Source organism: Xiphophorus couchianus, chromosome 22 (assembly GCF_001444195.1).
Source record: "Xiphophorus couchianus chromosome 22, X_couchianus-1.0, whole genome shotgun sequence".
Classification (NCBI taxonomy): Eukaryota; Metazoa; Chordata; class Actinopteri; order Cyprinodontiformes; family Poeciliidae; genus Xiphophorus; species Xiphophorus couchianus.
This window is the reverse complement of record NC_040249.1, coordinates 3,771,054-3,787,394: the sequence shown is the minus strand read 5'-3', so window position 1 is coordinate 3,787,394 and position 16,341 is coordinate 3,771,054. Positions and strand designations below refer to the sequence as shown.

Here is a 16,341-nt window from a genome sequence, read left to right as displayed (position 1 = left end):
GTCTCATCTCGTTCAGACTACTTTGATGATGACTCCTTACCCCCCTAGATGTAATGGGCAATACTCTTCCACTTCTGTTAGGTTCACACTGCGCATAGTTTGTTCAATTCACTTCTGAAATCACAAGAAAAATTGATCTGAGGGCACATTACGCTGGTGAAATGCACACCCTGAATCTTAACTCTAACGTAATTAGCAGCATCACAGAAGTAATTTCATCTGACATGGCCACAAATCAACAACATGTTAGTCGGCTCAAGTTAAATCAGCCAATTACTGATCTTCTCTTGCCGTCTAAAAGGTTTTTTTTGTTTGTTAGGGGTTTTTTTGCCATTAATCTCACCTCAGCTCCTCTGCGCAGCCTGATTAAAAGCATCTTTCTCTGCGTTTGATTCACTCACACACTTAACACACAGCTCAGTGCCGCCATTGTGGTGATAGTAGTGTGTGTGTGTGTGTGTGTGTTTACCAGCCTTCGACGGTGGTTGCATAGTGATCAAATACAAAGGCTGGATATCACATTATCACAGTCAGGAGATCAAACACACCTCCAGGGACACACAGAGCAGACACTCGCCATCTTCAGGCTGCAACTGGGTTTGTGTGTTTAATGGCTGTTTTATGAACTGATGTGGTTCTCTGTGCTAAATGAGCCCAGCATAGAGCTTTATTGCTTTGGACCGTTTCAGGCTGCGTGTGCATGTTGCTCATGCATATGTGTACGCATTTGGGAATTTGTACACACAAGCCAGCAAAATCTTAAAAAAAAAAAAGAAACGGAAAAAAGTTGGTCTTGGTCTATGTTTAGTGCCAACAATATATAAACAATATATATTTTTTAAAAATTGTTTAAAATAGATTTATTTAAACGACTTCTTCAAAAATATATCCATCTTTTGTTCTTTTGGGTTTTGTTATTTTTTGCCAAGTTATGGTTTTATATAGTTTATAGCCAGTTACTCAGGGTCATATTAGAAGAAGGGCGTACCATATAAAAAAAATATCTCATATATTGCACCCTAAAATGTTTTTTATCCATATATGTTGAGTATATGAAACTGGAATACAAAGAAAATAACAACAACAAAACGTAAAGCAAGTCTCAAATGTTTTTACTCTACATGAGGTCAGTATAAAATATTTTTTACTTTTTTGTTGACCAATATTTCTGGCTGTGAATTTGATTATTCCGACGATTAATCGAACTAAAAAATAAAAATAAAAAAAAATCTGCACATTTTTCAGATTTTCCATTTAACTCTTTTGGATACAATTAGAAGTGCATTAAAATTGCAAACAGACAAATGACTCCATTTCTGTAATTCAACCACTAAACCTGGCTTTCCTAATGAAGTCTAAACAGCGATGTCAAGAGGACATGTGGGGGATTTTTCATGTTGTTTTTGGACTAAGTGGGCGTTTTGACCTGAAATGTTCATAAGATGTCCACTGGACGTCAAGTGTTTTGTAGGAAGTGCTTGGAAGAAGTTAAACTTCAGTCAGTTTGGATAATTTAGCTGTAAATGCAGCATTAATTCTCCATATGCCTAAAAATGCTGCATTCAAGGCTTTTTACTGTAAAATTACTGACCAACAAAAGCCATTTGCCCATTTATAATAATAAAACAGATTAACACCAGTATTTGTCCTGAAGCACATATATTCACTTCATGCTATAAATTTGCATTTTACAGCAAAATTGTGTCAAACGACTCGATCTTCTTTTCTGTCCCTTGTTGCTGTTCAATGATCAAAGCGCCGGTTCTCCCGGTTAACTCCCCTCTGCGCGTTACAGAGAGACTCCTAGATGTAAATTAGATTTTTTTTTCTTCATGCATTTTCACACATCCTATCAGAGAATTTGAAATAAGCTTTAAAGTACCCTCCATCAGAGTCGACAGCTGAAAAAGAGGAACAAAACACTCAAGTGTTGATTAATTAATGTGTGTTAATTGTCCCTGCAGACATAAAATCTGGAGAAAAAAACCCCTGCTTGTACAGCCAAGTGATTTTTGGAATCCTGTTAAACTTATTAATTAAATAAATTAAAGCAAAAAGTATTTTATACTGACTTCATGTAGAGTAAAAACATTTGAGACTTGCTTTACGTTTTGTTGTTATTTTCTTTTCTTTGTATTCCAGTTTCATTCTCCATTACTAATCCAGTGGCGTAATGATCATGATACCAAAATCAATAAATTAAAATAATCATTAAAAAGTACATTTCAGTAGTTAAATTGAAGTCAAAACTTATATACAGTAGATTGATTGCAAAAACTGGAAAGTATTTTATACATTTTAATCTAGTTGAATTTGCCTTGAAGCTAAACATTTAATTTAATTGATAAAATTTGAAAAGAAAAGAGACATTTTAAAGAAATGAATACTTGCATAGATGTTTCTTTAATGTTCTGTTTTTGGCTCTTTTTATTTCCTCTTTGGCAAATTTCAGATTCTTTATTTGGTTTAGATCAGGGGTCTCAAACTCCAGTCCTCGAGCGCCGCAGTCCTGCAACTTTTAGATGTGCCTCTGCTGCACCACACCTGAATAAAATAATTAGGTCATTAAGGCTCTGGAGAACTGATCCACACAATGAGGAGGTAAATAAGCCATTTCATTCCAGTGGTTTGTACCTGTGGCACATCTAAAAACTGCAGGACAGCGGCCCTCAGGGACTGGAGTTTGAGACTCGTGGTGTAGATCAAATCCTTTGCTGAGGTACAGATTGCTTGTGCCTGCTTTTATACCAGACTTCTTCTTTCCACTCAATTTTCTACAAATATGCTTATGTAAAGCTCTCTATAAACTTTCTCTTAATATTCATAACGATTCCATCTTGTTCTACTTATGAGAAAGCTTCTAATATAGCCCCTTTCGGCAGTTTCCCCAAGGCCGATGTGAACTTGTTGGTGCATCTGGTAGGTGAATTCTTATAGAGGGATCGCAGCATTTGTATTTTTTTAATTTTTCCCATGGGCATAGCAGCAGACCTCATTTAAACCTTTTTAGGTTCGCGGCTGAATATTTCCAGTTCTTGAGCGGGTGTGTGGTAGCCCCAGGACAGCAGGAGGCAGAGGAGAGTTCACTGCAGCCTTTGAACCTTTTGTCAGTCATCAGTGTGAGGGAGAGCAGAGCGTTAGGATAGAGAAGCGCTGAGGGGAAAAAGAGCTGAGAACACATCCGCCCTGCAGAGATTGGTGACCCCTGTGTCCTCATGCAGTAACATGTGGTGCCAAACTCAAATGGGGGCAAACCCAAACTTTTAAATCGCTCCATATCGCTCCATGTCTCTATTCAACACCCCTCAAACCTCTACATGTTTTGTGGCAACCACATATTTCAGTTTATTTCATTTGGATTTTTTGACAGACCAACATAAAGTAGTGCATTCTTGTGAAGTTGGCAGCTTGATATTTTTACAAATAAATCTATTAGTTAAAGATAAACCTACAAGTCTGCTCGGGTGACGAGTTGCTTTAAACATCCAAAGACTTTTGGCTTTTCTTCTTTGCAAAATGCCTCTCCAATCATCAGATTGGATGGAAATAATTAAATTCTCTTACGCCTTGCCATACATCACCAGCTGGATGGATTTAGATTTTTACTTTGACTATTTGCTTTAATTACAAGTCGTTTGTGCTACTAATTAATACGCCTGCAATCAGTTATCTGTGTGAACGTTTTATGAGCCCAAAGCTAACCGCGTGCGCAGAAGAACTGCGGTGACGTCACACAGCAGCACACAGTTTACTAAAGCAACAATCGATGAAGCTTTTAAAGTTTGTTCAGCAGCTAGCCGCGTCGTCACGAAATCATAACAAGTCGGAGGAAGCTAATAAAAAGAAAGGACAGCTAATAGCGACGGCCTTTTATGAAGTGCTGACTGTGTGGACGTTTGTCTGGAAGGGATTGTGATGTGATGAACCTCACTGCTGTCATTATATATGATATTTTCAGCCTCTGTTTACATCCAGATTTACTGTGTCTGCTGGTGCAGAATTATGTCTCGCATCAAATCAAAAACGCATACAAAAGCTGAATAAAATGTGATATGACCGTCAAATTTTGTTTGGGTGTAAAGACCATAATCGGGTCATCCAGAGTGCTGTAAAAAAGTCTCCTCTAGGTCAGGTGGGGCAAAAAGAAGCAGATTTGGGTCACATTTGCCTGCTGTTTGAACATCGCCTAAAGGTTCTCAGCCACCTGAGCTGAATCTCTGGATCTCCAACATTAAAATTGGACAAATTTGCAAAAAAGTTACATGACATTAATAGTTCCAGTTCTATCATCCCCGTTTCTGCATCTCCTCTCCCGTGTGAAGGGGTGTGTGTGTATGTGTTTATAATTGCACTGTGGGGAATGTGAATCGAATCGACGCAACATAAGTGCTTTACATTTAAAGTTTAAGGCGTGTTACGAGGCGACAGGGAAACAGTGGTTGTGGTTTAGATCGGAGAAACTATAAAATGAACTGCGATGCTCTCTCCAAATATTGAAACGTGATGATGCGACAGCATCTGCGTGAGTTTAATTGCGCATTAGTGCAAAACATCCATCATCATCCCCAGCACCAAATAAGATGGTGTCAAAGCACAATGAAATAATTGGAGACACAACGCTGTTGTGCTGCCGGAGTGTGTGTGTTTACCAGCATCTCTTCATATTAGGACTGATCATTAACGTGGACAAATTGGCAAACAGCATTAGATCACTTTATGGGTTACCTTAAAACGCCGTTGTTTACTCAACGACGATTAAAACCATTCAGCAGATGATGCACATGAATGTTTTATCTTTATGGCAGCAATATCTAGTTAATATTAACAACCACGTTACTAATGATTTATGGTGATCGGGCATAATTGGAGCTGTAATGTCATCATATAATATACACATCTCATGGTAACCACTGTAAATAAAGAAGAAATGTAGCTTTCAGTCTAATTCATTTTAAATGGGATAAAAAATAAAGCTCTCTACTGTAAAACTGATGGAGCTGTTAGAACGTGACCAGCACTGAAGCAACAGAATTTGGATTGGCTTCACATCAAAAATCCTCAATACGCTCTCGAAGACACTTGTATCAATTACATTTTTACACATTTCAAAACTTTCTTGTGCTTACAGCCTTACGCTTTTATGAGGAACCAATTGAGCCGCTCAGGTTAGTTCTACCATTTTGTAGCTCACAAACTTCAGATGCATTAAGAATTTTTTATAATTTTTTTTGTCAATTTACATTCAGTGTAATTCAGTTGGATGTAGAGCACACCTGAACAATCACTGGTTCATGAACACAGTAATAGTATGAATTTAAAAAAATAAACCTTAATAATCTTCCTTCATTTCAAGCTGTTGTGAACTAAACCCGATGAGCAAAAACTGCTGTTTTTATAGCTGCAGGCAGTGAAGTACAAGAGCAAGTTTCATGGATGCAGAGGATCCACCCAATCACAGGCTGAATCCTTAATATTGACATGAACATAATTATTCGTACGATACTTTCTCCCTTTACAGTGAATGATCAATATTTCCAAAAATCCTTTCGCATAGAATTTTTACCCCATTTTTTATATGGCTAAAGTCAATTATTACCACAATAGGTCACATTATGTGACCAGAATATCTTAATTTAACAGAATTTATGCAGACATACATTACATTACTCTTCATACAGTGACATTCAACACACAGTTTAATGTGTGGACCGTGGCGATGCGATACACAAGCGAGAGAAAACACACCTTCGTGTGGAGAACTTTCAAACTCTGTAGGGGGGGGAAAAGGAAAAAAAAGTCCAATCCAGGTTTCAAACCCAAGAGTTTCCTGTTGCAAAGCTGCTGTGCTGATCGCTGTTCTGCTGCTCACTTTTCAAACGTCAGAGCAAAAATGTTAATGGATCATAATCATTAAGAACCATATAGCAGGTTACTACAGCAAGTTTTTTTTTTAGTTTAGGTGGATTGTTGATTCACAATATTTAAGCAATGTGTGCTCTATGAATCTGTTCAGCTCACTGAAGAGGTGGAGGCACTGTTCAGCCCTGTGGTTGTTTTCACTGCGTTTCTGTAGAGTTGAACTTGATCACTCTATGATCACGTTCTGTTGATACAGATGATGTCTGAACCGTGACAGCATGCAAACAGATCGTTCCATGATTTCCTCAAAAATGTTACTTTATCTCACTGCTATCATTCTTCAGCACGTCATATCTGGCAACCTCAGGCGTCAGAATCATGAAGACTTTCAATCTTTTCCATGACAACCAGATTTCAGAGTGATGATCACTGGCAACGACTGCGTCGGCACGCTGTTGCTAAATCAAACTAGACAGGACTGGATTCAAACGTAACTTCTGCTGAGTAACAAGCCATTCATAATTCAACTGATAAGTAATTCAGCTTTTTTTCCAAAAGGCTGAATTACGTATCAAGTAATGTATTATATTAAAAGTGAAACATTTTAGTTGCTTAGACTTATTGCTCCCCCAAAAGTTCATTTTTGCAGTGTGTAAAAATCTTTCCACTTATTAAAGCCAGCTGGCAGCAGATGAGGGAAAAATGAGTAATCGTCCCCGAATCACACTTCCATTAAGACGCCAAACAAACCGACGGAAAATGTCAAGTGAATCCGAATTGTCTAGCGCGGTTTCGGTGCTTGAATGTCACACTGTAATTGGTCATCACTGAATGGGCGCATTACAGAAAGTCTGTTAAATACCAAATCAACAATCATAAAACCGCTGTAATAACAATTGGCACCAGCAGATAATTCGCCGACGAGACGCAGACAAAAGATCCCCCCGTACCGTCAGGCGTTGCTTGGATGTGTTGCTGACAAATCATGGCTGGTAGACATTATTAAGCAGCTTTTGTGTGGAAATGTCATTTGTGGTTGCTAGGGGCAACAGGATAATCAACCGCTGAGCGCGGCGCCTTGCCGTTTGAAATCACAAGCGTTTTCTAAATGAATCGTCATGGTCAGACCTTGAGTCATGTGAACAGTTTGATGCAAAATCACAGGTATTGCACTATAGACAATCTAATTATTTTTTCACAGTAAAATTTGAGAAGTTGATCGAGCTGGACATTAGTGGTGCTAATCTGTCAGAATTAAGATGCTCTTATAGTCATGTCAAAACTTGCTTTGGAGAAAATGATGCGACCTTTGCACAACATAGTTTTTGACCACCTTACATAAGCCTTTCTACAGTTTCAGGTCTTTTTCCTTTTAGTCTTGTTATAGCTAAGACTTCCAAACGTTGAGACAGCATAACATAATCTTCTGCCTTCACTTGATTCTAGTTTGTCCCTTCCTCATCCTCTTTTCGTATAATACCCACACTTGCTCCTTTTGCCACCGCCGCCTCCTTTTCTTTCAGCTCTTTTTCTTAAAATCCTCCTCAGATTTCATTCCTTCTCATCTATCAGCCGTTTTCTCAGCCCATTTCCTCTTTTCCTCTGCATCTTCAGTCACTCCTGTTGAACTACAGACCCCATTAAAACATGACATGGTGCGAAGTCTCACCTACATAACAAACGCATGCTACCCCCTGTCACCATTTCCTGTGCAATGTTTACACCTCTGACAGAACATATACTATACAGAGCGGATGCTCGGTCCAAAAGGAGGAGAAAAGGCAAACAAAATGGGGAGATGAGTGACAAAAATTAAATACACAAAAAGGAGTAAAATGTTTATCACACAAAATAGAAACATAACCCTGCCAATTAAGAATGGAGGAAATCCAGTAAACAAAAGCAGAAAGAATTAAATTAGATAAATTTATCAAAACTAAAACAAAAGCGTGGCAGACATGGTTGGAGTTGGAGACCTTTCTCAAGTTTTTTTTTTTTTTTTCCAAGCAGTCATTTTATTCCATCAGCTTTGCTGCAGTTGTACAGATTTAAAGAAACACAGCAGTTCTGAAGAGCATTATCTGACTGAAATTGTATCTTTTGTTCTCCCCATTGCTAAATCCTGAACCAGCATACGGTTTGAGCTAAAGAAGTGAGAATCTCTGGGCAATCTGGGGAGAACGTGCAAAGAAAAATAGCCGAATATCCCTCTCTCTGCATGCGTCAGCCTTTCAAAATGTTATGGGAAAAGACTAAGTGCCATCTTATTGGCAACAGGGGGTTGAACAAAATGTTAACAGTAGGGGCTCCAATCATTGTTGAAGGCAATTATTCCCTAATGTAATTTTCCCCGTTAAATAAATGTTCTCGACGTGTTTCAATGACAGGCTGTGCTTCTGCAACATGGGACGAATTTATTTAAAGCTTATTACACATTACCGACCTGGGGTGCCAATCTGTATGGCTGGTTGTGAAGGTAATCATGATCACAGTGGAAAATTTTAAAAAGCGAACCGTCATAGGTTTCTTTTATTATTATTATTATTATTATTATTATTATTATTATCAAAGCAGCAGCAATGATGGTATAGGAAATGCTACTATTATCTCCATTTGAGCTCATTTGCAGCTGATACCCTCTTGACTGCAATATTGTGGATTCTGTTGTGTGAACAAGACATGGATTTAGTGGTGTCGTCCGTCTGCTGAGGCCAGTAAAGTAAAGCCGAGTGAACGGGGGAACAATGTAAGACGCAGACAGATGAAAACATCTTGTGCTTTAAATCGGGAAGTAAAGACTAGGAGGATGAGGTCATGAAACAGGAAAATGGAGATTAAGAAGGATGGGAGGCGGGTTATATAATGAAATGCTGAAATTTCAGGATGGGACGCAAATTATGCCCCTTGCGTATTTTAAATCCGATGATTTAAAGGTGCAGCCCAGGTCATAAAATAAAACCTGCCCGAGCTAAAAGCAATTTTAAAAAAAACAAAAAAAAACACTGTTAGTTATGGAGACAGCTTAATAATCTTTCGTTTAGAAGTCCTTGTGTGGAGCGACAACCGGAGCAATACCTTTGTTTGTCCTCTGGCTTAAAAGCACCCTCATTTGAATTTAATGTGATTCATCTGCAAAGGGGCAGAGAGGGGAAGCGCCGCAGGATGAAAATCCAGTTGATGAATGGTGCGGCTTTGACTCGATGTGGGATCTCTCCCCGCAACATCCACCAAATGGTACAAGCCCGTTTCCCACCAAACAACCAACCAAGACACTTCCACTAACCATTCATTTTTGATTCTTGGTTCTAAAATCTGTGGAATGACTCACAAAGGCTTGGCTCTGACAGCTAGATAACTATGCAAATTTTTTTACTTGACCAATCAGGAACAAGAACTCACGTTGGCTCCTTCACAAAATATCAAGTGTTTGATTAGAAAAAGAAACTTCTTGATGTCCGTTTTGGTCTATTCATCAAAAAGCAGCAATAAAAGCAGCGAACAAGTCACAAGGAAAGAGTTCCAATTAACAACCTGGACATGTTGCCGGTCTCACAGACATTAACTTAGATCAGGCCTATAAAAAAAAAAAAAGACATCCAACCCGACCCAAGCTCATTCCAACGCAAATAATTGGCACTAATTAGTGGCATTAGCTTGAAATAAACCAAACACAGGATAGAAAAGCGCCACATTTGCTGTACTCCACTAAGTCAAAACATGTCTTGTCATCAACTACCAGTTCTATAAACTTCCAGACCTCTCACTTGTTAGTACAAGTTCTGTCATTTTTAACATTAGCTTCACATCTTCCAGCTCTGTTGTAACCACACGGGGAGTCGAGTACAAATTTTCTGGGATGTGACTGATGGGAGCAGAGCTGGGCGGGGCCATGTCCACATTACAGTCCAATTTCTGCACCTTACTTTGTTTCCTCAACAGGGTAAACACTTACTCCTTTATTTAGATTACAATCAGATTAACACAACGTTATATCTGTGCTGAATGTATTGTAGGCTTATTAAAAACACGCCACAGAAGCATGACACGCACATCAAGCATATAATTCTGTTCCAGCCCGAATTCCAGGTTGGGCTATAAATCTAAACTTGTTCAGAGCAAGCAATGCTAGCAAACACTGGTAGATGAGGGCAATTTAGAGTGATCTATTAACCCAACAATCATGATTTTGGATTGTAGGAAGAAGTCTGAGCACCTGGGAAAACAGAAAACGCCCAAGACAATGTTTGATCCTGGGATTGTTTTTGCTGCAAGCTAACGTTGGAAACAACTGTTGTACCAGTAGACGTGGGTTTTAAAATACAAAGAAAACAAGTGTGTAAGCAGAATGGGCACATGGAGGCCTATAGTTAACATTGCAGATATTTTCCCTGCTCTTTATCCGGTTAAACAGCATCTTTTAGCAAGAGACACTAAAACTGTGAAGGCTGCAGTAAGGGAGAAAAAAACTGATGCCCCTGGTGCTGGTTCCCTTTCTTATTCTTATTCTGTATGTGCAGGTAATCTTATATACTCTATGCAGTAACTCAGCTAAGGGGAACAAATGACCCAGGAGTTCATGTAGACTCATAATGTTCAGGGCTATAATGGCAGGGCCTGGCATTAATAACTGTACTCCCATGGAAAATTTGATCAGTCAGCCTCTCTGCTCACTCAACCTTTTGCTCATACTAGCAAGTTATGAATCTACAGTAAGTCACAGTTACTGACACAGATCTTAAAGGCGGGGAGATACTGGGAGGGCGCCGCTGCATTGAGGTTAATCAAACCGACTTTTTTTATTATTTGGTAAAATTAAAAAGATTGTAAGCCGTCAATTGTAATCTCCGGTGCTATCTGGTCTAGCACTATAACTGTGTTATGAAACAGTTCAAAGGTGGAAAAAAAACTATTTATAACAATATAATTACACAGTCTGAGTATTCAGTGTACTAAAATTTCTATGTATAATACTATTTAAAAAAACGATGGTTCTGTCTTTTGTCATTCAAATTTATCAAACGTGACTCTGACAAACCGGTAGGCCGGCTGGTAATGTCAACATTTAGAATATACCATTTCATTTTCATAACTTCCTTTAAAATTATGTTAAAATTTTAAATGCGGTTACATGTCCAAAATAGATAGATGAAGACCAAGCTAAAAAGACAGTCGAAATTTTCTGGGGATGTCAGGTGTGTGTCCCAATCGATTTATCAACTGGTAAAGACGCAGAAAGTAGTGATGGTGAAGTTTCTACCTTAAAGTTTGAGTCCATACAGTCCAGATTAAAGTTGAGTAATCAGGAGAAGTGTTTACCTCAGAGGAGTACTTTTGAGGTGTTAAAATCCATCCCGAGTCATTAAATCAGAGGTAACCACTTTATGTGCAAACAGAATCGTAGCCACATTAGCTCAGCAACAAGCGGAGCAACAACAGATGTTTCTGAAAAGTGATAAGCATTAAATCAATTGGACTGCATTGTGATGCTGACCCATTATACTCTGCACGTTTACATTTAGCACCGCTGTGTGTGTGTGTGTGTGTGCGTGTGTGGCGTCATTCTGGCTACCGGCTCTTAAAAGCTCACCTGTGCAGAAATAGCTAGCAATGATGTAAGAGAAGAAATGGGTAATAACACTGGGTTGCAAATTATTTTTTGGAAGTTGTTTATGTTTTTCTCAACTGAATTAGGAGAATTTTGCACCGCTGAATCCAAAAATTTACATCTATTTTTTTCAATCAGGTTTCAATCCGGTCAGGTTTTTATCCTAATTGGGTTTAGAGAAATCTGATCTTCTGACATAGTCAGAAGATAGACTGATTATGGAGAAAAATGAGAAAAAATTGTTTTCTAACAGAGTGTATTAATTAAATGTTACAAACTTGGATGTCTGTAAATTGAATAATAAACACTGATTAGGGTAAGTACATGTAAATTGAACATTGCATCTTCATTGTGCAAATTTCTCCATCTCATTTCTGTCCTGATGGAATCTCTCCCCAGATCCCAGATTCTCAGGAAACCGATCCAGATGTGAGAACACTAAAAGTCGTGCATTTTGATGCTCATGTTGCATCCATAGTTCAGAAAGTTGACCTGATTGAGCAAACCCAATGAAATTTTCAGAGTCAGCACATCAAAATGACCTTAAAACATTTTAAAAACCCCAGACAATTTTTTTTGGCTGTTGACCAATTGACTTTTCAAAGGTCATCAAAGGCTTTAAAAAATAAAACGACACAGCAGTAGAACATCCGACAGCTTGCTTGCACTACTTTTAGTTTTCTGCTTGGCGTTTCATAAATTTACTGGAAAGATGATTGTGCTTTGCCTGGCGTCGCCTACACTGACCTCAGTTGGTTCTTTCATCTCCTGTCTGTTCGGTCTTTTCACTACGGTGGCAAGTAACTCTGGTGATTAAAAACTAAAATTCTGTCAGAAGTCAAAAGAGGGCAATAAAATATCTACTTCAGTCCTAAGTAAGACCGTTCTCCTAATGTGCAAATTCATGTGTCAGCACGTTCCTCCGTACGCTGAGTCACCAGAAGGATTTAAATCAGCAGTTATGCAAGTCTCACTTTGATCCACATAATCAGTCTATTTTACCAGAGGGATTAACTACACCACCCCAAAGTGGTGGGGAAAAAAGGAAAGTGAAAATACTGAAAGTCAGACTGCAGCAGCAGTAAAATGACATGGATAAAAAGCGAGCTACAGGTAGAGGAGAGTGGTCGTTGGTGTAATGTAATCTGTGGAAAGCACCACAGGATTTCTACCAAAATGCATTGAAAAGAAGACTTGTATATTATAATGCTATTAAGCAACCTTGGACTCTTTGCTGTCCAACGTTTTGAAACTTTGTCATTCAAATTGAAGCCTTTAAATCCACGTTTTATAATTGTTTTATAATCATAGAGTTCGTTCTACTTTGCTGTTTGATCTGGGTTTTTTTGGGTGGGGTTGTCAAGAAACCAATTCTTTATGTTTACAACAAGTTTTAAGCTTTGTGATGGAGCCATCACATGTGTAATGTCATTCTGCTCTCTGTTTTTCTACTGGAAGCACTTTCATATGTAGGAGCACTCACTAATCTGCTTTGAAAATTGATATAAAGCGAAATGATTTATTTAGGTTTCTTATGTTAAATATTCATAGATTTTCATGCTTAAATTTGTTGCTATGCACTTTAAGAAAATCCCACAAACGCATTAATCAGAAATTTCCCCCTCATCCTAAAAAAACCCCCCTCTACTTTTCCCTCTCTGTTTCTGTTCAGAAACTTTGAAGATCAAGGCTTCCTGATTGCCTACAATGCCAAAACCTGACAAACTTTCTCTAGCTTTGTACTAACTCTACCACCTGATGTTTTTTATATATATATATTGTTTCTCTCCTGTGATCTTTTTCAGAGGAAAAGCCAAAGGCAGAGGGGGAGGAAGAGGAGCCCTTGACAGGGAAGGATGAAGAGGAGCGACGTATAGCAGAAATGGGCCGTCCCATGCTGGGAGACCACGTCAAACTGGAGGTCATCATTGAGGAGTCGTACGAGTTTAAGGTAAGAAAGCCCGAGTTCCCTTTTTTTTTTTTGTAGTTACGGCTATAATTGGAGCCATGCTGTTTGATTGAGCGTATTTATGTCAGGGAGGCTGCTGTTCAGTCATGCTTTTAGACTCTTGCTTTTCTAAAACTGTACTTTAGTGCCTTTTTTTCAGAATTTCCCCCTCAGGCCTGCAGAACTTTTCAGAATCCAAAAACTCCTGCTGGATCTAAGTGCTCCTCCGGTTCCAGTCGGTTGATTTTAATTTTGGTTACCGTCGACATAACAGCATCAAAATCAAAGAGAACAACTTGACCTTGCGCTTCACCTTAACGTGTGTTCGTGTGTGTGTGTGTGTGTGTGTGTGTGTGTTTGAGGTGAAATCCGCTCCACCCCATCAGTCTTAGTTTAAATGGTAATCCGTAAAGTGATTGCAGCATTTACTCATGACCTTGAACAATGAGGGGATTCAGTTACGGAGCAGTTAGTTTAGAGACAGATTGGGGGAATCACAGTGGAAAACACCATTAATCATTACTGGGAATGGGCAATGAAACGAAAGTAAGATACAGAATCCATCAATGACAAAACTGGTTTATGTTTCAGTAGTCAGTCCTGTCAAACGCTGTTGTACATTGATTCTGTGCGTCGTATTTATAAAGTCGCCTAAATATTAGGTTGCTATGAAGAAACAGTGGTTCACCTCACTGGTTTTATTGGATCTGACAGACCAGAGGGAGTCAACATGTTTCTCCTAATCTCTGCATTGTTTGTTTTGTGTTTTTTTGTCTGAGGACATTAAATTGACCTTGTTTGTTTGCAAAAGCTTTAAAAGTTGTTTTTTATATATATATATTTGCTGCCTTTGCTTGGGTTCCTGTTGGACACTCCATAAAGAGATATTGATAAATACCTGCTGAAATATTAATCTAAAGAGTTTGAAAACTTCACACTGAAAGCATCAAGTAGGTCTTGTTCATTAAACGTTTTAGGACAATGTTGGCCACAGTGTGTCAAATTGCATGTTGAAAATGCTAAGCTGAAGATAAATGACAAAATACATTAAAAATAACAATCAAACCAAACTGTGTGATCAATAAAAGATAAATAAAACTAGATTAGACTATAATGGAAATGAAATTAGAAAAATAAGTCATCGCAGCGATTGCTGAAAGATTTTTCACATTTGTGTTGAAATTTTGGCAGAATAAATTCACCAAACTCTCATAAATATCTGCATTATTTGACTGACGATGCACATACGCTCAACCATAGAGAGACAAAGAAGTGCACATCAATCACAAGGTTACGCAAGTGCATACTTGCAAAGTTCAACGTCAAGAGAATTTACAAATGTACGTCTTTGAACTGTAGCATGTTTTTCTTTTTTTATTATTTGCACTGCAGATATTACGAAGCAGCTTTTCCTCTCATTTGCGCTGTGCCTACAAACCAACACACTCGTAATGACCGAACAATGGAAACGCAGCACCGGTTCAGTGTACACACTTTGGCATGACGGAGTCTGCTAAAGGACAACATTAGCATTGGTCGGAGCTGTGTGACGAGGACACCAGCTGCCCTGTAGACACCTGCCACTTAGACTGTGTGACAGTCTCTCTGCCCAGCTCAGGGGAGCATTAACTTTCACCCACATTTGGCCTCGAACGAGAAGCTTCAACTCTGTGAAGTGGCTTCAGTCAGTCTTTGAATGCTTAGAGAGAAAAGGTCTTAAGAGGCAGTAGGGGAAAACGTCCCCGCATCCATTGTGAAGTTAGTTTGTTTCCACGTATGAAGACAAAATGAGAACCACTTCCTGTTTTCACAGCCAACTTGAAATAAAGTCGTATTGATTGCGCCGCATTAATGCTGCTGCCAAGTCGCACAAATGCCCCACCAAAGCCACTGCCACATGTTGCAGACAATCGAACCTCCTTGAAGCAAACGGGAAAGAGTCGCGTCGCATCTGTGTGTCGTTTTCTTTCGTCTCCCACACACTCTCTTAAGACGGGCTTAGATGTAATTACCATCCATGTTGCGTTTTGTGTGCGCTAATGCATGTTCTCCTGCCGGTCGCTCCACCTACACGCTCACTTCAGACAGACGATTAATAACTCCCAGTAATGGCTTGCTGCTTGACGGGATCCCATACTTTGTCGAGGGCTCCGGCGCATGAAATTATACTTCTGTGTGCCTCTTCGTGGAATTGGATCCCGTAGTTATCCGAAGCGCCGCCCGTCAGCCGGCTGTGGAGTGGCATGGAGTTTGACATGAGGCGACAAAAAGCAGAGGGGAAGTGCCGCATCTTTCTAGCTAGACTGAGTTTAAAGAAATGAGATGAATTTCATATTAATGCTGATTATCCAGCTTATGAGGGGGGGGAATGTAGTCTTAAAAATTAGCACAGATGACTTTCACATTCCTGCATTTTTTCTGGATACTCGGCTTTTTCACATTTCCAAAGTTTCACCCTTTTGTAAAAGTCCAAAAAGCAAAGTCGGCGTTCACAAATGACATCTAGGCGATGAGATATTCCAAAGGCCGCGCTGTCCGTGCACGAATGTTCACTCCACATACAACAGAGTTGAAATGGATGGATGTGTGTGTGTGTGTGTGTTGTTTTGGTGAAGGAGGAGTTTCACAGCGGCGGCGAGGCACTGTTTACATCCCTGAGCACCATTCAAGACCATTAGCATCTCATTTCTTTCTTCAGAAGTGCACAGAAAGAAAGAGCGCCATTCCCACTGCTCCTTTGATTAGCGTGTGTGAGTGATTGCGTTTGCTCGAGTGTTTGTGTTACCTTAATCCGCCATGATTCCTTCCTTTTTAAGGATTAACTGACATCCAAATGCTGAGAAAACAGTGAGAGCAATCAAGCAAAAAGCAGAAAGTCTGAGAGTGAATGACGATGTTTTGGGGAAAATGCAGAAACTGTCTAAAATGA

At 39.2% G+C, this 16,341-nt stretch overlaps 1 protein-coding gene across 2 annotated transcripts in view; it reads left to right on the top strand.

Annotated features, from left to right (window-relative positions):
- Positions 1-16,341, top strand: part of slc8a1b (solute carrier family 8 member 1b) — a 155,673-nt gene that overhangs the window by 109,122 nt on the left and 30,210 nt on the right. For both annotated transcript variants that reach the window (XM_028006480.1, XM_028006479.1), the window contains exon 6: positions 13,270-13,415. In XM_028006480.1, coding sequence (XP_027862281.1) covers positions 13,270-13,415 — 146 coding nt within the window. The remainder of the gene's footprint in view (positions 1-13,269; positions 13,416-16,341) is intronic.